Source organism: Stomoxys calcitrans, chromosome 1 (assembly GCF_963082655.1).
Source record: "Stomoxys calcitrans chromosome 1, idStoCalc2.1, whole genome shotgun sequence".
Taxonomy (NCBI): domain Eukaryota; kingdom Metazoa; phylum Arthropoda; class Insecta; order Diptera; family Muscidae; genus Stomoxys; species Stomoxys calcitrans.
This window is the reverse complement of record NC_081552.1, coordinates 246501820-246527771: the sequence shown is the minus strand read 5'-3', so window position 1 is coordinate 246527771 and position 25952 is coordinate 246501820. Positions and strand designations below refer to the sequence as shown.

General features: G+C 40.2%; 2 protein-coding genes, 2 long non-coding RNA genes and 1 other non-coding gene across 6 annotated transcripts in view; 1 reads left to right on the top strand and 4 right to left on the bottom strand.

Annotated features, from left to right (window-relative positions):
- The window catches only part of LOC106094091 (serine/arginine repetitive matrix protein 2), a 56503-nt gene extending 55626 nt beyond the window's left edge, over positions 1-877 (bottom strand). The window contains exons 1-2 of one of the 2 annotated variants that reach the window (XM_059361266.1): positions 757-877; positions 328-684 (exon numbers count right to left, since the gene is read on the bottom strand). In XM_059361266.1, the coding sequence (XP_059217249.1) occupies positions 328-569 (242 nt within the window). In that variant the 5' untranslated portion in view covers positions 570-684; positions 757-877. The remainder of the gene's footprint in view (positions 1-327; positions 685-756) is intronic. The other variant, XM_059361261.1, reaches the window with a different exon arrangement.
- A 5020-nt stretch (positions 878-5897) lies between these two features.
- LOC131997331 (uncharacterized) lies at positions 5898-6876 on the top strand. Its single transcript, XR_009398199.1, has 2 exons — positions 5898-6415; positions 6475-6876. It is a non-coding gene; the product is annotated as an uncharacterized LOC131997331 (long non-coding RNA).
- Positions 6877-17864: 10988 nt separating this feature from the next.
- LOC131994188 (uncharacterized) lies at positions 17865-19156 on the bottom strand. Its single transcript, XR_009396518.1, has 5 exons — positions 19061-19156; positions 18922-18979; positions 18537-18579; positions 18312-18352; positions 17865-18126 (listed from the first exon to the last, which is right to left on the bottom strand). It is a non-coding gene; the product is annotated as an uncharacterized LOC131994188 (long non-coding RNA).
- On the bottom strand, positions 18645-18730 carry LOC131994528 (small nucleolar RNA Me28S-Am2634). The gene has a single exon (XR_009396818.1). It is a non-coding gene; the product is annotated as a small nucleolar RNA Me28S-Am2634 (small nucleolar RNA).
- Positions 19157-19202: 46 nt separating the features above from the next.
- Positions 19203-23447, bottom strand: LOC106094093 (large ribosomal subunit protein uL23). The gene is made up of 4 exons (XM_013261280.2): positions 23340-23447; positions 22473-22876; positions 22281-22408; positions 19203-19586 (listed from the first exon to the last, which is right to left on the bottom strand). Exons 1-4 carry the CDS (start codon positions 23368-23370, stop codon positions 19325-19327), a joined length of 825 nt encoding a protein of 274 aa, XP_013116734.2. The 5' UTR covers positions 23371-23447; the 3' UTR covers positions 19203-19324.
- Positions 23448-25952: the final 2505 nt, after the last annotated feature.

The window sequence follows — 25952 nt, the reverse complement described above, 5'->3', positions numbered from 1 at the left end:
TGATAGAGTTACGAAGTCTAGTTCCAGGCAGATTTAAAGCCTTAATCACGGTACATGAAAGTAGATTGTAAATACTGTCGAAAAAAGGCTACGCCCGTTAACCTACCCCGTTAAGGGAGAAAGGAATTCGGGACACAACTTCCGTCTATACCTATACATCTAATGTCTTGGTATACATTAAAAAAGCCATCTCGAAAAAATGCAAAAATAAAATTTTGCATCACAAAATTTTTATCTGTTGGTGGTAACAGTTCAATCACATCTATTTCTTGCAAAGTAAAAAGAAAAAAATAAACGTTTTCCGTTCATTGAGTAATTGTCACTCACCCTTGATTTTCCAAAATCTCTTCGAACTCCAAGCATTTTACTTCAATTTTACGTTTTCGGTCGTGATCCAAAATTTCTTTATTTGGCGGCCGATTTAGTGTCGCGTCCAATTTTTTTATATCTTCCTCAGAACGATAATTGGAGTTGTCCTTTTTTCCAGGGCGAACGAATGCCCAGTTTCGTTGAACATGTCCATTGGTGCCAGATCCACGAGGGGTGTTTAAACCTATGCCATTATACATATTGATCCAATAGCTCTTAAGTTATCCTATATTTGCAAAAGAAAATACAAGCCAACTACAAGGAAACTCCAGCGACCAATTTCCTCAGCAAACCACCACACGAACTCACTCACTTCTAAACAAATGCAATAAAAAAAGAAAACTTGATGGAATTGTACCCAAAATATTACACTTATTTTCAACTTACAGTTGAATACGCAGGTGTTGGTTGCATAGATCCACTTTTTTCTCGAAAATAAGTTAAAATCTGCGGAAATTTCCCATCAGGAAAACCCACGAAAAAAAAATTGAAGTATGCGAATCAGAGAAACAAGCCGTCTTGATTTCAGACGATTACCGCCGCCGGCGGCTAAATGTTGACAAGTGCAGATGCCGCCGATCTCATTGGCTGGCATCGACTTAGTGTCTTAACACAATCAAAGAGTCAGCGTCAATTTGTTTACATATACATACTTCATATGAAAAACCAAAATATATTAATTTGCAGGTAGTGGCAGTTGCGCAACAACAAAATATTGAGAGCACCATCTGTTAAAATCAGGAGGTCTGTTCGCGTACTTTTCCAGTAAAAATTTGCAGGAGAGTAAGATACATTTTACTCTCTTTAAAAAAAATTGCAAGCAAAAGTACGCGAACGACTTCCAGTGAAAATTTGCAGAAAAACAGCTGATTTTCGTTTTCGTTTTGGTTTGTTTTTTGTTTTTGCTTGCTTGGAAAACAATTCTTTTTTGAAAATAAAAAATGCTGCCACTAGTTGGGAGGTATTTTCCTTGGATGAACGTCAATTTATTGACCCGAGAATAAAAAGACCAGAAGGGCTGGACAGCCATCACAAATTACCGTGCAATCCCATGGCAACCGGTTGTACGTACCGCATTGGCCCCATGGAGTCTTTCAGAGTACAACAAACTGCTACAACAACAACCGCGCATCATCCGTGGCGCCAAGTCGCGCAAAGCGCTGGTTCCTGACAGAATCTCTACACTGATGCTGAAGAATCTGGATCTGCCTTCGAAGGCAGCATAGGACTACAACAGCTTTACATGCCATCACCGTATGCTAAAGTACACTTGTTGTGCCCACAATGATACCTTGGACTAACTATCTAATGCTTTTGGATATTGTGGCTAGACTGATTGCTACGACCACTGATGTGAGGCTAAGGGAGCTTTCTATTTGGTCATGTGGCGGCTACGGACACTTTGGTATCATTGATGATATCTGTATCCGTTCACAATTGGCAAATTGGAAAAGTTATGCACCCAAATTCGGCACGGAAATTGAGTGGTCCAATAAATATAAGTAACTGTTGAATTTTGTATTTCAAATTTCAGCGAAAAAGGATAAAAATAAAGCTTTTATGGGCTTCAGACCCTTTATCGGAAGATCGCTCTGTATGGAATATATATCTTAATATTGTCCGATTCAACCATATTTGGGACGGACGTCGGGAGACCTGATACTACCCACTGTTTCAAATTTCAACGAAATCGGGTAATAAATAGAGCTTTATGGGCTTCAGACCCTTTATCGGCAGATCGGTCAATATGGCAGCTATATCTGAATATAGTCTGATCTGAACCATATATGGATCCTATGTTGGGAGGCGTAAAACTACCCACTGTTTCAAATTTCACCGAAATCGGGTAATAAATAAAGCTTTTATGGCTTTCAGACACTTTATCGGGAGATCGGCCTATATGGCAGCCATATCTTAATATAGTCCGATCTAAACCATATTTATGTCAGATGTCGGGAGGCCTAAAATAACCCACTGTTTTTAAATTTCAGTGATATCGGGTAATAAATAAAGCTTTTATGGGCTTCAGACCCTTTATCGGTCTATATGGCTGCTATATCTAAATATGGACCGATCTATGTACCGATCAAATCAGATGTCGGGAGGCTTAAAAATAGCTCACTGTTGCAAATTTCAGCGAAATCGGGTAATAAATAAAGCTTTTATGGTCTTCAGACCCTTTATCGGGAGTTCGGTCTACATGGTAGCTATATCTAAATATAGTCCGATCTGAACCATATTTGGGTCAGTTTTCGGGAAGTCTTACTCACTGTTTCAAATTTCAGCAAAATCGGATGAAAAATAAGGTGTTTATGGTTCTATATAGCAGCTATATCCAAATGTGGTCCGATTTGGCTCGTTCAAGAACTTAACCAGCGTGGATCAAAAAGACGTATCTGTGCCAAATTTCAGCTCAATATCTCAATTTTTGAAGGCTGTAGAGTTATTACAACAGACGGACGGACGGACAGAATTTTACAACGATCCAAAATATATATACTTGGTAGGGTCGGAAATTGATATTTCGATGTGTTGCAAACGGAATGACGAAATGAATATACCCCCTATACTACGTTGGTGGGTATAATAAAAATTAAACAAATTTATATTATTTACTTACCTCTCCCTCTTTGATCCATTTTGCCGTGAGCTGTTGCATTTTCATGTAACGGCTGCTTCTCATAAAACAGCTGACCTTTACAAAATATCTGTTCAAAGTTGCAAATTCTGCTGGCAAAAAAGTCCCAGTAGAAATTTGCAGGTTCTCTATTTTCTAAGTGTCAAAATATGGTCTCTATCGCGCTCTCTTCTACTGACAAATAAAGTACGCGAACGATTTCCAGTAAAAATTTGTGCAAATTTGCACAAATTTTGAGTTCCCGAACACAGCTAGTGATTAGTGCAACTGTGATTTTGTGTATGTTACTAGTTCGCGCCATTTTTCGTTGTTTGTGTTTGGTATGGTTTCTAATTATAATACACACATAGAACCAAAACTCGTGACAGAGAGTGCACTTCGCGAAACAAAATTGTTGTTTACGGTAGACTACCTGGTAATTATGTCATGCAACACACTGCTACTACAACTACTTAATTCACAATAGAGATTTCGAACGGTTTTACTCGTTCACTCATGCGTTAATTCGGCCCCTGATACAGCTTCTATATAAAGGAATCTCCCGATTCGAGTTCTTCCGCCCCAGGAAGTCGTCCATGTTTTGATATAGCTGCCATATAAACCGATCTTGGATCTTGACTTCTTGAGCCACTAGAGGGCACAATTCTTATCCGATTTGGCTAAAATTTTGCATGAGGAGATTTATTATGACTTCCAACAACTGTGTTGAGTGTGGTTGAAATCGGTCCATAACCTGATGAGAGTGCACTTCGCGAAACAAAATTGTTGTTTACGGTAGACTACCTGGTAATTATGTCATGCAACACACTGCTACAACAAGTACTTAATTCACAATAGAGATTTCGAACAGTTTTACTCGTTCACTCATGCGTTAATTCGGCCCCTGATATAGCTTCTATATAAAGGGATCTCCCGATTCGAGTTCTTTCGCCCCAGGAAGGCGTCCATGTTTTGATATATATAGCTGCCATATAAAAGATTCTTGGATCTTGACTTTTTGAGCCACTAGAGCGCTTAATTCTTTGTTATGTGTGCGCTTGGTCGGCGTTTGAAATGGCTACCGGTTAGCTGTGGTGAGACTTTCAGGGCTAGGGGCCTCAACCCGCCAAAACAAACCCTGCACACAAACATCGAAAAAATGAGGGGGATACTATTTCACATACAAAACTTTACCACTTGCGAACAAAAAAAAACTCAAGGGAAACACTCTTCACAGGGATCTTGATGTCACAATCCCGCGCTAGCCCGCCCAACCATGGTCCAAGGCATCCACTTACCATATTTCTACTTGGACCCCAAATTCCACACACAAAGCTATGCACCTACTTCATCGCGCTGCCCCCGCAATTACAAATCTACCAACACATAGTCATTTTAATTATTACACATCACAATCAGCACATATTTTATTAACTAAAAAAAAACTTAAAATTATAGGAAAATTTTGCCATAAAAATACATTTGTTTCTTAACCTGGATTTACAACTATTTTTTTTGCAAAACAAACAAAGAATAATACCTGGTAAAACAAAACAAACAATTTCCCTTTCTTTTTTTTTTTCGCCCAATTCACCTAAGGCAAGACTAACCGAATATTTCTTTAACCTTGTCTTTCGCTTTAACACCAGCGCATAGAAATTACCTACCACTAAACGAGCTCGCTTATCTGGTTATCTTTTGCCGTTAATGTCTTCTCTCGGCACAACAAAAAAAAACTAAACAAGGTTCATAGACAATTCAATATAATCCCCCTGGGAGGCACAATTTCTCTTAGCCTCAGGCTATTATTCCTTTTACAAAACACAACAATTAACACTACGTTAAATATAAAACTAACCTAGGATCTGTTTTTCTTCTTCTTTTCTCTTTTTTTCTTTAGTATATAATGGTTTCTCTTGTTCAAATAAAAAAAAATTAGCTCTTACTGATTTTTCAACTTCTTCTTTGCAGCTAGCGCTCAGCCACAATACTGAATATACTTGGACGAAATCTTGGATATAGGTGGACGACACACACACAGGTAACAGAATCTACTTTTACCTTAATTTTTTTGACACAAATTAACAATCTTCTTCCAACGTTTCAGAAGCGCTCCCGCGGTCTTCACAGACGGAGAGGGAAGCAAAACGCTCACCAGAGCTTCAATTCACGCGACACGCCACAGTTTCCTGCCGCAAGTTGCAGTAGAGCTACTGGCAGTTTGGCAACGAATGAGTCGTGTTGGATGGCGAATTCACCAATCTCAAATATGTAACGTCACACACGCAAAAAAGAAACAAGCACTGGCCGTCCGTCCTCAGAAAACCAGTGCAGCTATGAAAGTTGGCAAAAATACAACAAATTACTTTTACACACACTCAATAAACACTACACCTGTTACTTACAAAGGCATGAGTTAACACAAACTAATTATTTTAAATAAAATCGGCAACAAAAAAAAACACTGATGAATATTTTTTTCTTTTTTTGACTACGATCAGTTTCACTGGCTGGGCTTAGAATGGCTCTTTCGCTTGCTCATGAGGCTTATATATCCCCGCATACCCTCCCGCCACAAGCCAATTTTCCAGCCAAAACCATTTTCTTTAGCTATTTTCTTTTAGGCCCATTCTCATTTTCCCCAAATACATCGGTCGTCCTTTTCCCACTGGGGTCGATTTCGATTAACGTGGCCACATTATCGACATACATTTACGGTCGTACGACCAATCTTCGAACAAATCGTGCAGATTTCTCATGGTCCTGGCCAAAATAAAAATCACAAGACCATTGTAATTTCTTGGGGGTAATAGCATACATGATACCCCATAGCATATCAATCAATGCCTTTCAATGTCCACCGTGCCTTAAAGTCCATACCCGCACTGAATTCACGAAATCACTCATTACGCCCTACGCCAACGTACCTAGCGTATCATCACGTAATTCACTAATTGTTAACCAACCCTGGCTTCGATCGGCATGATGTTCGCAGCCAACTTTACGCACATCCCCATTCACTCGCACGCCACCACCACGATACCACGATCCATCCACCAGAAGCCCACTGCAGAACACACCAGAATTAAAAATTAAATCTTTAAAAGAAAACGTGTGTTCTTCATCTGGGAATATCTCCCTATCGGCGAAACCGTCAACTTTTGGATATCGGTGGTGGCGTGCATCGAACCAGCCGATCATGGAAATAACCATAACCACCATCACACCGTACCCCCCCACCCCCTCATGCAATCGGTGTCATCTTTCCCTGCCACCAACACATTAGGGTGGCCTGCAACAAAACATCGGGGAACGGCGAGGCTCCGCAGACGGCAACGATGTGTCAGGACAGGTAGGATTTCCAACGTGGGGAACACCCACGCCTGAGATGTCTCATGCCGGGCTCTAGGCGTTATATGGCCGCTGTAGGTAAGTATGACTGTCTCACGAAAATGAGAGAAAAAACTAATTTCACATATCATCCACAGGCTCGTAGTTGTTGTTGGCGTACTACTGGTATTGACGAAGCCATGGCCATTCAGTGGAACTTGCGCGTGAAACGTATTTGCGAAAATCCAGCTCTGTCGGTCATGAGGGTTGTCGTGCCAATATCTCTACCTGTCCTCATGTTTCCATTGACCCCTTCACCATCACAATAACCAGGTCGAATGCCGTGGCCCAAATCCACTCAGGTACCATAATCGTTGTGGTTGTCTCTAGTTAGTGTCCGTAGACATTTGTTTTTTTCTTGAATTAAAAAAAAACAACACATGGCCAAATGGAAATGATTGTGTTCCTTCTGGTTTATGAAAACATACAGGCATAGTTTGTGAATTTAGTGACAGTGGTCGAATATGATTGTGGAAATAAATAATAGATACTGTCCCCGATTCACAGTATTTATGTGCAAAACATGAGGATGCAACAGGTATAGTTTTAGTTACAGCCCATCATGAAAAATCAGTGTACGTTATTGCAGCCAAAATATTCGTGTTTCATGAGGACAAATAGATATAAAAAAAATACTGTCGCCAAAGTACTTATTGGCATGCCACACACATGCACCCTTATTGGGAGTGAAAATATAAGCATGACGCAGTCAGTGGTTGATGTTTTCTTTTTATTATGGCAGCAGCGAAACAGTGGGAAAAATCAAAATAGCACAAAATGTGCCGATCGTTATAAGAAAGTGGTACGTTATTGTTGTTGTAACCAATGGTACGTACAATTAATGTGTGCATAAACAGACGTACATTGAAAGTTAAATGAAATTCATCTTTTCCGTGAGGGGCCTAACCGTTTGAAGGCCTATGCGGTCTAAACTTGCCATGAATGTTTAAAAATATTAATGCATCAAATGCACAAAATAAAGCAAACGATCAAGTGGTATTTTGACGCGAAATCGTAGGTATGGTTTGCTTAAATCTGCCCGTGCTTTTGCATAACCAAATGTGACCGCCTACTGGAAAATTTACGTGTTTTAGAAAAACGTTAGTAAGATTGGGTAGATACGTTACGCGGACGGACGTACATTCGCCAGCTGGACGGATCGAAAAACGGATAAAAAAAACAAACTATACCAATGTATAGGAATATTATTTCAGGGTGTTTTACAGGGCATGACATACCCCTAATGTTAGATTTTATATTTGATTCTTTTTTTTTTTTTTTTTTTTTTTTACTAAATGCGTACAACACAAAAAACATAACCATGTACTACCCAATATAAATATGGATACAAATAGTTCATAATATGTAACTGGACAATACGGCCTATGATTACCGGGTTCCGAAGGACTAGGTACTGGGACACAAAAGAAAACGATGTTTTGAGAGTTGTGAATATTATGGTTATCTAAATTTCATTAAAGTGATATACCTCATTGCAAACGATCGTCATGTAGCATATTCCGCGTTGGGAAATGTATTTAAGAAAAGGTATAAATATTGCAGGAATGTATTCTTGGCCTGTATTGTATTCTTGGTGACATTCCTTGATCTAGACAACCAGGTAGCTGACGCAAGCAAAGCTACGATTCATACTGCTCATACTTCTATATACCAGTGGTCGAAAAAAATGTAGGTAGTATGGTGACAAAGTGTGCATCATAAAAAAAAGGAAATAGGTCTTCATGTTGCCCTGTCCCACCGTGTTGATGTACGATCTGATTTGTTCCACTTCGACCCAATACAGGATATCATCAGACATTCCACACTTAATCGGGTACCTTCAGTCCAGTGATAGCTAATGCATCTCGCTATGTCTAACTTTTCAAACAATGTCAATGGTTAACAAAAACTATTTTTCCAATTTGCTACATTTGGGTAAGACAGTTACAGAGTAATGTCACATGGTTTGGCTTAATCTTGGTAACCCATGCTCAAAAGTCGACTCAATAGGGATTCGTTTATGTTTCTCAAAACTAGATCTGCGTTCACGTCAGTGGCATCGGTCTATCTTTTAAGGTCCTTCACATGACTTACACCCATTGGTTTTCCGTTCAGATCCTCAAGGGAATACATATTATTTCCTATCGGTTTTACGATACGACATTTTATGAATTTACGGGCGAATTTAGCATTGAAATTTTTTCCAAAGTCACTTAGGACATGATTCCTTTTGTATACTTCCTGTCCAGGAGAAAATGTTACCATTCGAGCCCTCGCATTGTACCTCTTGGCGCTCCGTTCGTAAGCTTGATGCATATTCTGTTTGATTTTATTACGAATCAAGTCCATTCTGTCGTCTCTTTTCAATTGCACAATCTCGTGATCAGACATAGAATGTAATTTTCGGGCTAGTTTATAATCAGCGCCATGGGTATACATATTGTACCCAAATAGGGCGAAAAATGGGGTTGCCCCTGTCGCACTATGAATCGACGTTCGAAGAGCACATTCAATGTCTGTCAAGTATAGATCCCAATCTCGGTGATCATTTTCTAGATAGGCTCTGATGGCAGCCAGCACCGATTGGTTCACCCGCTCGGATGCGTTGGACTGTGGGGCGTAGGGTGCTGTTTGTAGATGGTTTATACCGTATGTTTCAATCATATCTTTAAAAGTTTTCGATACGAATTGAGCCCCGTTGTCGCTATGAACCGTTTCGGGCACCCCAAACTTTCGGAATATGTCCTGTATCAGAAATTTCACCACGTTGGAAGCGGTCGCCTCACGCATCGCTTTCAGGAACGTGAATTTGCTGAAATGGTCTACCACGATAAATATAAAGGCATTTCCACTTTTGGAGCGCGGATATTTACCCAAGAAATCTATATAGATCTTCTGAAAGGGACGTTGGGTTACCACCTCGTCACCGATTGTGGGTTGAGTATATTCATTGGTGGGCTTGGTTTCCTTGCATATAGCGCAATTGGTTACATATTGTCGCACTTGCGATGCCATTTGTGGCCAATAATATTTTTCTTTTAATCGATACAACGTCTTGGATATTCCTCCATGAGCAGCAGTGGTGTTGTCGTGGGCTTGTTCTATTAGGGTATGCGTCAAAGCTTCAGGAATCCACAGTTTCCACTGAAATTCTTGGGTGTCTGGGTCATACGACGCATGGCCCTTCTTGAAAATCATATTATCCACAATCTTGAGATCAGGCAACTGTGCTTTATTCTTTTCCACCACCCCTCTAATCTCCTTATACGCCTCACTCTCAAACTCAGTCGTCTCGAATTCCAAGACCTGGTTCATATCTATCTCGTCAGCTGTAGGTAATCGTGACAGCATATCCGCCACCACGTTGTCTTTCCCTTTTCTGTGCTCAATGTCGAAGCTATACCCCTGGAGTTGCAATGACCAACGAGCCAAACGACCGCTTAGGTCTTTTAGGTTCATTAGCCATTGCAAGCTCGCATGGTCAGTAATGACGGTGAACTCCATGAGCTCGACATAGGGTCGGAATTTGCGGATGGCCATCACAGCTGCGAGACACTCTTTCTCAGTAACGCTGTAGTTTCGTTGGCATTTGTTGAGCTTTTGAGAATAGAAAGCTATGGGGTGCTCCTCCCCTTCGCTGTTGAGTTGGAAAAGTACGGCGCCTATCCCGTATTCCGATGCATCACATTGGATATAAAATCTCTTGGAAAAATCGGCGTGGCGTAAGACGGGTGCCGAGGTTAAAGCTCTCTTTAGGTTTTCAAATGCTTGTTTTGCCTTCTCATCCATCGTGAACTTTGTGGACTTTTTCAGGGTGTCGGTGAGCGGTGCTGAAATTGTGGCAAAGTTTTTAATAAACCGACGATACCACCCTGCAGTACCGAGGAAGCTTCTGACCTCTCTTGCATTTTTGGGCACTTTGATCCTTTTAATGGCCTCTACTTTTTCGGGGTCGGTCCTTAAGACTCCTTCGCCCACAATAAATCCCAAATATTTTAGTTGCCTGAAGCAGAATTGGGACTTTTTTAAGCCTATCGTGAGATTCGCCTTCTTTAGACATTCGGCAACTTCGCTTAGCAGACGAAGATGCTCGTCAAATTCACCTGATATGATCAACAGATCGTCCAAGTATACAAAGACATTCTCCTTCAGTCGTTGGGGAATGACTTTATCCATCAGGCGGCATAATCTTTGCGCAGCATTGCACAAGCCGAACGGCATCACACGGAATTGATACAATGGACGGCCTGGGACCGTAAAGGCAGTGTAAGACTTGCTTTCTTCGTCTAGCTCGATTTGCCAGAATGCGTATTTTAAATCCACACTGCTTATATAGAAAGTCTCATCTATTCGGCTTAATATGCCATCTATATTTTGCAGTGGGTAGGCATCTTTTACGGTTAGTTTGTTTAACTTCCGGGCGTCTAAGCAGAAGCGGTTTTTACCCGGTTTTCTCACCACCGTTGTGCGATTACTCCACGGGCTGTCACTTTCCTCAATCACATTTAAGGCTAGCATGTTGTCTACTTCTTGGAATGTTATTGCCTGCACCGCGGGTGACATGGGGTAATGGCGGTCTTTTACCGGTTCCGCCCCGTCAATCAGTTTTATGGAGTGCTTTTCCAAAGTGGTACAACCCAGACCATGTTTCTCAAATGTCTTAAATTGTTCTATGACTTTATTCAGCCGCTTAGCTTGTTCGGATGAAAGTTCGTGGGGATTCAGCCGATGTTCGGAATCGGTACTGGCCATGTCATTGGTGATCTTTTCGAGATTTAACTCAGAGACGCCTACGACATCAGGGGCTAATTGAAACAGTCGCCAGAAATCAATGCCTAAGTAGAGATTCTGTTCCAAGTCGGGACATAGATATAAAACCATCTCCTTAGTCTCCCCTTGGTATTCAACGGAAGCCTTTACCATTCCCAAAACTCTATACAGTTTCCCACCTGCAGTGCTAACGTTGCTGGATAGGGGTATCATTGGAATTTCCATCTCATTAATCAATTCTCTACAGTCTTTTCCCAACATGCTAACGGACGCCCCGGTGTCGAGAAGACCGTGAATGACCTTTCCCTGAATGGTTATGTCAGCAAAAACTCTGGGATCATTTCGACGACCTACGATTTTCGTTATCGAGTCTGTTAAAAATCGCCTCTGTTGGCGCCATTGGGTTGCTTTTTGCCTTAATTTGACTATTTTCTTTGGGATCGTTTTTACTTCCGAATTAAAAATTCTCTCTCTTACTTTCTCATAGTTTCTTTCTCTTATCTCCAGTGGAATATAATGCCTTTGGGATGGGGTAAAATCCCCACAGATATTCTTAGTACTATCCTTATTTTCTCTATTCCTAATATTATTTAAACTCTTAACTATCTTATCTTCTACTTGCCGTGGGGCACCGGGTTGTCGGACGGACGAGGTTCCCCCCTCTTCTCTCCGCCCCTTCTCTGGTTTCCCTGTAGACATATCGGGCATTTCGGCGTTACGGTGTCTGGTTTACCGCACCTGTAACAGAATAGTTTTCGGAACTCCGCCTGGCAGTCCATGAACATATGTCCAGGTTCGCGGCAATTCCAGCAAATAATCTGTGTTCTGGACTGACTTTGCACTCGAAGTGCTGAAATATTCTCCTCCTGAGGTTCCTGAATCTCCTCGACCGGACATTCTATCTCCTGTCCATATATCTCGCTCACTTGTCTCATGGGTCGTTGTGGTACGGGCAGTGGCCTATTTTCACGTCTGGGAAAGTTACGCTCTGCTTCTATGCATTCAATGCGCAACTGTTCAACAGAAGATATGGTCATCTGGTAGACATGACGCTTTATATCTTCTCTTATGTTGCCTTTCAAGATCTTTATCATCTCATACTCATAGATGGGCTGCATTAATCTAGAGCGTAATATTCCCATCTCGTGAAAATAATTGTTGACGGACTCATTGGGCCTTTGCCTCCGTTCCAACAACTCCCGTAGTATGTCAAATTTTGACTGTGGAGTTTGATATTGACTTGTCAGCGCATGTTTCAGACTTTCCCAATCGGAATCGACATTATTTCGGCGGTGTAACCAGTACCATTCCCTGGCTTGGCCTGATACTAGAAATGAAAAATCTCGTAAAACCTCTGCCCATGGAATATTGTACTGGGCTCTCATCAACTCAAGCCTATAAATAAAATCATTGACCCTTAGTTCGCGAGGATCCCCGCTAAAAATCAAACCCAACTTATCAACTCGTATGCGCAAGGGCTCATTACTAGGGTACACCGCTGGTGCACTGTCTAGATTGGTCGACGAGGTCGTACCGGGGTATGATATGATCGGGTGAATATCTGCCGTGGGCAAAGAAGCTACATTGTTCCCATAATCATGTATCGGTCCTTCTGCAATGACCGATCCAGATGCATTGGAGCCAGAAATGGGCGTGTCTCCTCTTGTTGGTATGGCCGACTGCTTGCGGACAATACCAGATAGATCATCCATGCCTTTCGCCAAGGAAGCTATCATCCTTCTAACATCGCCTAATTCGTCCCTAACCATTTCCTTGACCCGTTCCTCTAATGATCGTTGGCTGGACGCGGCCTTATTCTTTACCGGACCTCTAGCCTCTTGCGGCAATGTTTCTCCTGCCCCATTACCTGATGACTGACCGCCACTGGCAGACACGTTAGCATTGTTCTGTTCTTTATTGATTATAGAATTGGAGAGATCCCTAACTTGGGCCCCATTCGTGTTCGTACTTGGTTCCGCCATATCGCCCTTTACAAGTCTTCGTCTACTATGTTCAGGGAAATACACTGAATTATTCAAATCAAATGACTCTGGTAGGGTTCTTTTCTTTGATCGAGTATTAATATTCATGCCTCAATTGAACAGCCCTAAAAATCAATTCGCTTTAGGCGGTTCGCCGTAACCCAGATATGTATTAATGCTATTATTTATTTATTATTATTATTATTGTTTTTTTTTTTTTTTATATATATATAAATTGCTGTTAAATTAAAATAAATATGACACTCAATATTACAAACATCAATCGCTACTTCTAAAAACATAAAATACTTGGTTGACAAATACTACGAAATTGAATTTCCAATCAGATCATTAATTTGTGGGGGCAATGCTTTCTCAGAAGCAGTGCGTGCATTTTGTGTGGTTTTCCCTTCTTAATTACTGAAAGAATTATAAAGCGCCCTCTATTGGAGGTGTAAAAAAAAAATGTTTCTCTAGACAATTTTACGAACTGAACATTTGCGAAACAAATAACTATCACTTCAATGTCCATGACATTTCTTAAAATCTTTACTTTCATGAAAAGTTCATGGCTTACTGTACTCGCAATACACTGACTTTCAAAACGATACGTAAATTGGAACGGCTATTGCACTTTCCCAAAATTGAAGCGATATTGTCATATTGTTATATATTGCACCGATGTAAAACACAAAACAAAAATTGTAAGGCAAACTTCGGACATAGACAAAACATTCGTCGTCCTTATGAGAACTAACGAGTTATTGCACATATCCGGTGTAAAATGGAGAAATTATTCTATTTTCAACCTCCTAGATCTAATATTGCACATCATAAATTGCTTTTTACAAGGTTGGTTGCAATAAAATATCATAGTTTGTAAAAACATTTGTATAATTTCTTTTGGTCTATTCTCAACACTATCATTCTATGGCTATGTGCGTCGGTCTTATTGCACAGATTTAACTAACCTAATATCACATTAAACAAAGGCGTTATTCACATCGCCATTCTGAAACGCGCATCAGGTATTTTCTGTCTTACTTTTCGCTTGGGCGCCATCTCTGTTATGTGTGCGCTTGGTCGGCGTTTGAAATGGCTACCGGTTAGCTGTGGTGAGACTTTCAGGGCTAGGGGCCTCAACCCGCCAAAACAAACCCTGCACACAAACATCGAAAAAATGAGGGGGATACTATTTCACATACAAAACTTTACCACTTGCGAACAAAAAAAAACTCAAGGGAAACACTCTTCACAGGGATCTTGATGTCACAATCCCGCGCTAGCCCGCCCAACCATGGTCCAAGGCATCCACTTACCATATTTCTACTTGGACCCCAAATTCCACACACAAAGCTATGCACCTACTTCATCGCGCTGCCCCCGCAATTACAAATCTACCAACACATAGTCATTTTAATTATTACACATCACAATCAGCACATATTTTATTAACTAAAAAAAAACTTAAAATTATAGGAAAATTTTGCCATAAAAATACATTTGTTTCTTAACCTGGATTTACAACTATTTTTTTTGCAAAACAAACAAAGAATAATACCTGGTAAAACAAAACAAACAATTTCCCTTTCTTTTTTTTTTTCGCCCAATTCACCTAAGGCAAGACTAACCGAATATTTCTTTAACCTTGTCTTTCGCTTTAACACCAGCGCATAGAAATTACCTACCACTAAACGAGCTCGCTTATCTGGTTATCTTTTGCCGTTAATGTCTTCTCTCGGCACAACAAAAAAAAACTAAACAAGGTTCATAGACAATTCAATATAATCCCCCTGGGAGGCACAATTTCTCTTAGCCTCAGGCTATTATTCCTTTTACAAAACACAACAATTAACACTACGTTAAATATAAAACTAACCTAGGATCTGTTTTTCTTCTTCTTTTCTCTTTTTTTCTTTAGTATATAATGGTTTCTCTTGTTCAAATAAAAAAAAATTAGCTCTTACTGATTTTTCAACTTCTTCTTTGCAGCTAGCGCTCAGCCACAATACTGAATATACTTGGACGAAATCTTGGATATAGGTGGACGACACACACACAGGTAACAGAATCTACTTTTACCTTAATTTTTTTGACACAAATTAACAATCTTCTTCCAACGTTTCAGAAGCGCTCCCGCGGTCTTCACAGACGGAGAGGGAAGCAAAACGCTCACCAGAGCTTCAATTCACGCGACACGCCACAGTTTCCTGCCGCAAGTTGCAGTAGAGCTACTGGCAGTTTGGCAACGAATGAGTCGTGTTGGATGGCGAATTCACCAATCTCAAATATGTAACGTCACACACGCAAAAAAGAAACAAGCACTGGCCGTCCGTCCTCAGAAAACCAGTGCAGCTATGAAAGTTGGCAAAAATACAACAAATTACTTTTACACACACTCAATAAACACTACACCTGTTACTTACAAAGGCATGAGTTAACACAAACTAATTATTTTAAATAAAATCGGCAACAAAAAAAAACACTGATGAATATTTTTTTCTTTTTTTGACTACGATCAGTTTCACTGGCTGGGCTTAGAATGGCTCTTTCGCTTGCTCATGAGGCTTATATATCCCCGCATACCCTCCCGCCACAAGCCAATTTTCCAGCCAAAACCATTTTCTTTAGCTATTTTCTTTTAGGCCCATTCTCATTTTCCCCAAATACATCGGTCGTCCTTTTCCCACTGGGGTCGATTTCGATTAACGTGGCCACATTATCGACATACATTTACGGTCGTACGACCAATCTTCGAACAAATCGTGCAGATTTCTCATGGTCCTGGCCAAAATAAAAATCACAAGACCATTGTAATTTCTTGGGGGTAATAGCATACATGATACCCCATAGCATATCAATCAATGCCTTTCAATGTCCACCGTGCCTTAAAGTCCATACCCGCACTGAATTCACGAAATCACTCATTACGCCCTACGCCAACGTACCTAGCGTATCATCACGTAATTCACTAATTGTTAACCAACCCTGGCTTCGATCGGCATGATGTTCGCAGCCAACTTTACGCACATCCCCATTCACTCGCACGCCACCACCACGATACCACGATCCATCCACCAGAAGCCCACTGCAGAACACACCAGAATTAAAAATTAAATCTTTAAAAGAAAACGTGTGTTCTTCATCTGGGAATATCTCCCTATCGGCGAAACCGTCAACTTTTGGATATCGGTGGTGGCGTGCATCGAACCAGCCGATCATGGAAATAACCATAACCACCATCACACCGTACCCCCCCACCCCCTCATGCAATCGGTGTCATCTTTCCCTGCCACCAACACATTAGGGTGGCCTGCAACATCTTATCCGATTTGGCAAAAATTTCACATCACGTGTTTTGTTATGACTTCCAATTAGCGTGCTGAGTATGGTTTAAATTGGTCCATAACCTCATATAGCGGTCATATAAACCGATCTTGACTTCTTGAGCCACTAAAGGGCGCATTTCTTATCCGATTTGGCAAAAGTTTCACATGACGTTTTTTGTTATGACTTCCAACAACTGTGTTTAGTATGGTTGAAGTCGGTCCATAACCTGATATAGCTGTCATAAATCGATTTGGAATCTTGACTTCTTGAGCCACTAGAGGGCGCAGTTCTTATCCGAATTGGCTGAAATTTCGCATGATGTGTTTTGTTATGACTTCTAACAACTAATATTGCTGCAGCCATATAAACCTATCTGGAGTCGTGATTTCTTGAGCCTCCAGAGGGCGTAATTATTATCCTATTTGGCTGAAATTTTGTACACCGGCTTCTCCCATGACCTTCCACATGCGTGTCAAATCGTATCGGTCCATAACTTGATACAGCTTCCATATAAACTGATCTCTCGATTTAACTTCTTGAGCCCCTAAAGGGAGCAATTCTTACTCGTATTGTCTGAAATTTTACACAATGACTTTTACTATCATCTCCAACATTCAATACAATTATGGTCCGAATTGGACCATAACTTGATATAGCTCCAATATTATGGCAGTTCTTTTCTATTATCCTTTGTTTGCCTAAAAAAAAGAGATATCGGGAAATGAACTTGACAAATGCGAGGGTATATAAATGGTAGAGGGTATATAAAATTCGGCCCGGCCGAACTTAGCACGCTTTTGCTTGTTTTTGAATACTTATTGCTATATTACGGTTCATCGAGTTTTTGAGGCTCTACTGATCTTCACCCCTAAGGTCTTCAGTCTAGTATTCATGGTATCAAAATCATCAGCCAGGGTAAAAATTCTTGAAAACCGAGTAGAGGAATATTTTTGTTTTATGTATTAAAATTTCAGATAATTTGGCCAAATTGTGTTTTAATTGGGTGGTAGTCCCGAGGCATAATCTTGATGGTCCAGGCAAAGTAAAATTGCAAATTTTGCCCATGATAAGGAACAGGGGCAAACTTCTCACATATCAAAGAGTGCAGTCCATTTCAAGTTTAAGCTTAATGATATGGGGCCTCCTTTTTATAAATGAGTCGGGACGGCGTGCCGCAGTGCGCCACCTCTTTGAAGAAAAGTTTTACATGGCATAGTACCTCACACATGTTGCCAGCATTAGGAGGGGAAAATCACCGCTGAAAATTTTTTCTAATAGTCTCGCCAGGATTCGAACCCAGGCGTTCAGCGTCAGGGGCGGACATGCTAACCCCTGCGCTACGGTGGCCTTCATGTAAAGTAATTGGTTGTAAATTCTGGTTAAAATAAAGAATAAAACAATTGGAATTCGTTTTCGAAAGGTTTATTTAAAATGTATTTTGTCAACTATAACAACCAAAAGATTATAAAACAAGTCTTTGATATAGGGGGCAGCACAATTCAATATGGCTGCTACACCACCGAACAGCGATGGGCAAATACAAATACACACAATATTATATAGGTACCCAGGAACATTAACCCATGGACTTGGAAATAATGTGCAAGTGAGTGTGTGTACCCATTACTGGCATGCAACATTCAAGTCCATTTTCTGTAGAATGGCATCCTATAAAATAAAAGAAATGAAAATTGTTTTTAGTGAGTATATATAAATATTAAAGATACACATATATATATTTATATTTGTATCAGTTAAAAAATTATTTTCATATTTTTATGGATCAATGAGATTCCTACAAAAATATCATCATTAACAAACTGTGGGAAAAATGAACGAATTCTAAAACTTACCTTCACATAAAACTCCATGTGGTCACAACTGCTTTAGTTATCTGCAACAAAAACCGAATATACTGTTTTAGCAATGTTTAAAAAACAAAAACAACATAAAAATACAAATATTTATGAAATCAGTTATAAATATTATTTTCATGCTTATAAAATCAATGAGATTCCTACTAAAATTATCATCATACAATGTGAAAAACTGAGGAAATGAACGATTCAATATCTTACCTTCAATGGATAGCATGATGTTTGGGGACCACATATATGTTACCTGAAATTAATAATAAATATGGGATTAAGATCTTTGCAAAAGAACAAGGTTAAGTAAGTTTTCTATGTAATTCCATCAGTTTTGGTAAAATTATTTTCATGGTTTTAAATCAATGAGATTCCTACTAAATAAATCATCATAAATAGTTGTGCTACTTTCAGACCCGGCATCTTTAAGAGAATCAATAGTGGATTTTTCTCAAAGGCAAAGGTGTGAATGTAATACACATAGAGGCCTTTTACTCAATAACATGCGAATTCAGTAGGGTTTACAAGTTGTACAGATATGTTATCGAATATAAGCCCTTGATATCTCCCATATGCGGTTTGTTCTGAAACTTACCTAATATTAATGGTGTTCAAGCAAGTCCTCCACCATCTCCATTAGCATTAGCAGTTATCTGTAAAAACAATATAACAATTTTTTTATTTTTAGGCAGTAAAAATAAAAGAAAAATTAAAACTTTCTCGTATATAATTACCTTTTTAACTTGCAGTTCTATTGAAAAAGAAAACCCTAAAAAAAACAAATAAAAGTGTGGCAAATAGGGAAAATTTTTATCATTTTCCTTGTTGGAAAAGAAATACAGTCTTTTTTTAGTTACAAAGTGGTTGTATTTGTAATTTGGGAGGAGTTGCACATTAAAATTAAAAATGGTTATAGATCGCTTCTATAAAATTATAGAATTAAAAGTAATTATTCCAATGTAATAACACACGAAAAAATTATCCATATGGGTAATTGTTTATATGATGCCAATCTTGTTGGCAATGTCCAAGGCATCGTAATCACGTGCCAGACGAACGTAGGCCTTCTTTTTGCCATCGGGTCTCACCAAAATGTTAACCTTGGCTACCTTAATGTCGTACAACTTGCGGGCAGCGGCACGAATATGATTTTTGTTGGCATTCAAGTGGGTCAAGAATACCAAGGTGTTGTTATCTTCAATCTTCTTCATGGCGGCTTCAGTGGTCAATGGATATTTAATGATATTGTAAGCATCCATGCTATTTTTGGGGTGAGAGAACGAGAAAAATAACAATAATTAGAATATAAAAGCAACTCAAATTTCAAAAAAGAAAAACTAAATGAATTTTATGGTAGAAAATATTTTATAAAGTTTATAAATTTGAAAATTTATTTTTTTTTATAACCACCACTAAAGGATGGGGTTAACAATTTTAGAGTTTATTTGGATTTATTTCGAGGTTAGGATACACAAATATATATTAAAAAGCCTTCCATTTTTGGACAACTACCTTATGGTTTTGTATTATGATCTGCTGTATTCCATATGTTACAAATAAAAAAAAAATACTTATGGGGAGTTGTTGTTTTCACACATTAAAATACCTACTTTAGGATAGATTTATTATTACCGCGTAAATATGTTGTTGTTGTAGTAGCAGTGTGTGGTACACTGAGGCGGCAGCCCTTGCCGATGAAGGAATTCATCGGGTCAATCCGGTACCTACAACCGCCTGCCATGGGATTGACCGCGTAAATATAACCAAACAATGTATGTGGCTTAGAGATTCTTGTACCTGGCAGCCATTTGTCGTCTGTTGCTCTAATGAATTTGGTCATTATACCCACCACCTAAGGAAGGGGTAGTATATTCATTTTGTTATTTCGTTTGCAACACATCGTAATATCCATTTCCGACCCTATAAAATACATATATTCTTGACCAGCGTAAAAAGTTAAGACGATAATCATGTCTGTCCGTCTGTCTGTCTATCTGTTGAAATCACGCTACAGTATTTAACAATAGTGATTTTACGCTGAAACTTTGAACAGATTCTTTTTTTTTTTGTCCATAAACAGGTTAAGTTCGAAGATGGGCTATATTGGACTATATCTTGATATAGCCCCCATATGGACCGATTCGCCGATTTAGGGCTGAAGGCCCATAAAAGCCACATTTATTATCAGGTTTTGCTGAAATTTGAGACAGTGAGTTGTGTTAAGCCACTCGACATCCTGAATCGTTCCAGATTGGGATAAAGCTGCCATATAGAGGCTCATTTATTATCCGATGTCCCCGAAATTTCGTACAGTGAGTTGTATAAGGCCCTTCGACATTCTTCTCCAATTTGGCTCAGATCGATCCAGATTTGGATATAGCCGACATATACACCGACCTTTCGATTTAAGGTTTTGGGGCCTTAAAAGGCGCATTTGTTGTCCGATGTCCCTGAAATTTCGTACAGTGAGTTGTATTAGGCACTTCGACATTCTTCTTCAATTTGGCTGAGATCGGTCCAGATTTAGATATAGCTGCCATATAGGCCGATTTCACGATTTAAGGGTCTTAGGCACATAAGGGATTTTATTGTCCCATGTCCCCGAAATTTCGTACAGTGAGTTGTATTAGGCACTTCGAGATTCTTCTTCAATTTGGCTTAGATCGGTCCAGATTTGGATATAGCTGCCATATACACCGACCTCTCGATTTAAGGTTTTGGGGCCTTAAAAGGCGCATTTATTGTCCGATTTCCCCGAAATTTGGGGCAGTGAGTTAAGTTAAGCCTGTCGACATATTGCTGCAATTCGGCCCAAATCGGTCCAGATTTGGATATAGCTGCAGTATAGACCGATCTCTCGATTTAAGGTTTTGGGGCCTTAAAAGGCGCATTTATTGTCCGATGTCGCCGAAATTTGGGACAGTGAGTTGTATTAGGCCCTTCGTCATTCTTCTTCAATTTGGCTCAGATCGGTTCAGATTTGGATATAGCTGCCATATAGATCGATCTCTCGATTTCATGTTTTGGCACCTTAAAAGGCGTATAAATAATCCGATATCACTGAAATTTGACACAGTGACTTATGTTAGGATTTTCGACATCTATATTTGTTCTATTTTATTCCACAAAATGGAACAATGATTTTTACTGATTAGACCACTCAATATCCGTGTCAAATTTGTTTCAAATCGGAACAAATTTAGATAAAGCTGCTATGGGGGCATAAATTATGCATTTTTCACCGGATTATGACGAAAGGTAGTTTACACATATACCCGAGGTGGTGGGTATCCAAAGTTCGACCCGGCCGGCAACAAGGCCATAACAATTTTTTAGTTTTTTTTTATATTTGGCTAAAATAATTGCTTCTACTAAGAAGTTGTAACGAAAACTCTCATCAGTTTTGTCTAATATCACCCTTGGAGAGATCAATTACAAGGCATATGATGATGCATTGTTTATATTACTTGAAGAACGACCGCTTTTTATTGCACCTGAAGAAATTGACCTCCCCCGGCAAACCAGAGTAGTTCTGGCTGAATTACGTTTCGGTAGATGCAGCCACCTCAACTCCTACAGAGCAAGGATTAATGCCGACGCAAGATGTATGTCCCTATTGTAACCAGGGACCGCACGATACACGCCACCTGTTTAACTGCCCGTCTGGGTCGACTCACGACCCAGATCCCTGTGGACGCACCCCATCTTAGTCACAGAGTTCCTGGGCCTAGACACTCAACAGAATCAAGCAGACGAAAGATAAAACACAATAAACTGCTACAACAACATCAACAACAACCAGGGAAACCAAGGTAAATTCGAAAGTTTTTGGCAAAAAATCTCACCATTCTGAATTGTTTTTCAATTGTGACCTACATGCATTTTCCTTTCAAAAGGTGTGTGTGTGTGGTATATAAAATCAAAATTTGTTAAAGATACACAATTCAAACTCACCGATTTCTGGTGGGCACGCATTTACGTGTGTATTTGGGGTTGCGTGGCAACTTCAAGGTCTTGGGCCTACGGAAGTGAACATTGGTACGAACCTTACGGGTACGAGTACCAAAAGCACCCTTAATGATCTACAAAGTAAACATCATACGAAATTATTAAACACATCTCATTTGATAGGTCGGCATTACTCACCTTGGTTTGGGCCTTTTTGGCCTTCAACAAAGCAACAGCCTTGGCCTTAGCTGTTCCCTTTTGGATCTTGGCACCGGGTTTGGTGGTAACCTTCTTGGCGGCAGCACGAGCCTTGGCAGACAATTTAGCCAAAACGGATTGAGGCTTCTTGCCAACAGTGGTCTTCTTCTTGGCATCCTTGGCCTTAGGTTTAGCCTTGGAGGCGACCTTCTTGGTAGGGGCAGCCTTTTTGGCTGCTGGCTTCTTGGCGGCAGCAGCAGTGGCGGGTTTCTTAGCAGCTGGAGCGGCCTTTTTGGGGGCAGCAGCAGTAGCAGGTTTAGCAGCGGCTTCCTTCTTAGCACCACCAGCTGCAGCGGCAGCAGTGGTGGGTTTCTTCTCAGGCTTTTTATCGCCGGGCTTGGCGCCTGCAAGCAAAAATCAAACAAAAAAAATTAAGTCAAAGTTCATGACAAAACAAATTTTTAAAATTTTTGAGGTTATATTGAGTCAGGGCAACACATTATAAACAAACTTTTTTTTCAAAGATTTATTCCATTATAGGTTTGTTTCCAACAAAAGATTAATTTCTTTCTCTTATTCAATATTCTCTGTTACTTTACTTTTATTTTGTCTATTAATTCATTTTGTTGCTGCCAGTTCCATAACCATTCATTCATTCACATTAATTTTTTTTTTTGTTGTTCTCTCTTTCACCACCAACACATTAGCCACGAGGTTGCTCGCATGTTTACTTATTTTTATACATTATTTCGTGAATTCTTTTAAATTTGTTAAGCACTTCATTGTTGATTGTATTCATTACACTTTTCTGCATATTTTGGCAAGTTTTGAGGAGTTTTCATGTTATTTTTTATGAAAATTTCTTACCGGATTTCTCGGTTGGCTTTTTGGGTGGCATTTCTACGAGAAAAAGAAATGAAAAGGAAAATTTTTTGTCTTTTTCAATCGGGCGGAAGTTCGTGTTCGAAAATTCGAACTTTGAAATTTCGTAAATATGGCGATTTTTGGGAAGTGTTCAGAAGCAGGGTTGTATTGCAATGACATGGTTGTATGAAATGATGCACTAGTGGCATTATTAATGGGGCATTCACACTTTATAGTCAGTTATTGTAAATAAAACAGAAAAAATATATGTTTTTAATTCAATTTTATCGCCAGTACGTTGCTCTACATAGCCTACCTACGTATTTCATGATACTTGAGTGAATTGCTGCTAACTTTTAATAGTTCTTAAGAAAATGTCTGCTACAATTGGTCGACAAATCTCCAGGTGTGAACAACCCATGAAGGAAGACAATGTATCCTCAAAGACACCATTGACTTTTAATATTTTCAAGATTTTTCTATTCAACGGTTAAAGAAAACACACCGAATGATGTTAAATCATATCGGCAAATCAACCTTCAGCGGCATAAGGATATACAACCGTAAGCGACATAAGGTTGTTTGGGGTAAGTAAAACATTAGCGCATAAAATGTCCTGCCAAATCATAGCACAATGCAAAATAAACAAATATTGCCCATGAACATTCCACTAAGGAACCGGGGCAAACTTTGTCACATATCAATGAGTGCAGTCTGATCAAGTTTAAGTTCAATGATAAGGGGCCTCCTTTTTATAGTCGAGTCCGAGCGGGGTGCCACAGTGCGACACCTCTTTGGAGAGAAGTTTTTATGTGGCATAGTAGCCCACAAATGTTGCCAGCATTAGGAGTTGAAAACCACCATAATACTGATATACAAAATCGTCAAGGGCCTGGTTATGCTCTCGTATATGTGGAATAAATGTATCGTAAGTGTTGAGAGGAATAATGGCGTTGAACGAAGGTTTATAATAACGGAATTTATGGTGAAGGAATCCTTGAGAGGAGCTTCAAACCATTCAAGTCACCCGAACCTGATGGAATATATCCGGCGTTACTACAGAAAGAGGCAGGCTATCTGGCGCCTCGTCTGGCCAAAGTTATCTAGGACTGGAATATACTCCGATAGCCTGGCAGGAAGCAAGGGTGGTGTTTATACCCAAGCCCGGCAAGGCATGTTATGCAACACCAAAGGCCTACAGACCCATAAGCGTCTTTCTACGTCCTTTCTTCTCAAAACCATGGAAAGCATTGTAGGACATCCAGCGAACTGCTAAAATGCAAACAGCATCCTAGGTCAAGGGAAGGTCGCTGGAGACTGCTCTGCACGAGGTTGTGCATAAAATAGAAGAATCCTTCGATGCCAAAACGTACACACTGGCGGTAGGAATTGACATCGAGGGGCTTTTTACAATGTGCGGACCGACACACTGATCCAATCCTTAGATCAGTACAGGGTGGACCCGGTCCTTAGAGACTGGATAAACCATATGCTAAGGAACAGGTGGATAAATTAAGTATGCCATGACATAAATACAAGGGAGAAAGTGGCACAAGGCACGTCACAGGGGGGCATTTTATCGCCATTGCTATGGGTGACCATCATAAATGACCCATTATGAATGCTGACTGAGGAGGGATTTGAACCTATCTGGTACGCAGACGATGTTATAACATTTTCTAACGAGTAAGGATCCGAACCAGCTATGCAGGTCTCAATGTTAACCCAGAGGAGACTGAAATATGCCTGCTCACGAAGAAGACAAAGGTGGGCCAATTTAACGCACCAAGTTTCTTCAATAAGACGATTTCGATGTCTGACAAGGTCAAATACTTAGGTGTGATCTTGGACAGGGAACTGAATTGAAAGTCTCACATTCAGAAGCGTACTGAGACGCTCACAGATGTTGGGTACAATGTAGACGGGCCGTAGGCTAGCAATGGGGCCCGAATCCTAGGATAGTCCACTGGCTCTACAGCGTGCATGATTAGACCAATACTTACGCCTCAGTAGTTTGGTGGACTGCTATGGAGAAAAAGTGCAACATAAGGACCATACAACAGGTTCAGAGAACATGTTGTCTTGGCATAGGCGGAGCGATGAGGACCACGTCCACTAGGGCACTGAAGACTATTCTAGATATCCGACCCATTGACATACAGATTAAGTGTGAGGCAGCCATTACGGCTATGAGACTTAAGGCGATTGGAGAATGAATTGAGGATGGGAGCAGCCCATCGCGGTATAATCGAGGCGACGATAGGAAACCTGGAAGGAAGGGAAAAGGTTTTCGATCGGACACCTGTCTGACCATAATACAGTCCTGCAGGCGGAGATCCGGGCGATCACGGAACGCGTGATGTGGTGTGGTACTAACGCGAGGACGTCGGGTGTGAACATTTTTACCGACATTAAAACTGCCATAACGGCAATAACAACCAGCACGGTAAGGTCACGAACAGTCTTGTAATGTAAGAAGGAGATTAACGGATGGCAAAAACCGCATCGTTTGGGTGCCGGGCCGTAACGGAGTAAGGGAAAATGAAAGGGCAAATGATTTGGCGGTGAAGGCCAGAGGACTGCCGTCAATAAACTTGGTTAACCCGAAGCCTTTCG

Excerpts from the sequence above, each read along its gene's own strand:
- LOC106094093 (XM_013261280.2), bottom strand. The coding sequence starts at position 23,370 with ATGCCACCCAAAAAGCCAACCGAGAAATCCG. Across the intron at positions 22,409-22,472 it reads CCAAAAAGGCCCAAACCAAG|ATCATTAAGGGTGCTTTTGG; the intron begins GTGAGTAATGCC and ends TTTACTTTGTAG. Across the intron at positions 19,587-22,280 it reads TGCGTGCCCACCAGAAATCG|CATGGATGCTTACAATATCA; the intron begins GTGAGTTTGAAT and ends CCCCAAAAATAG.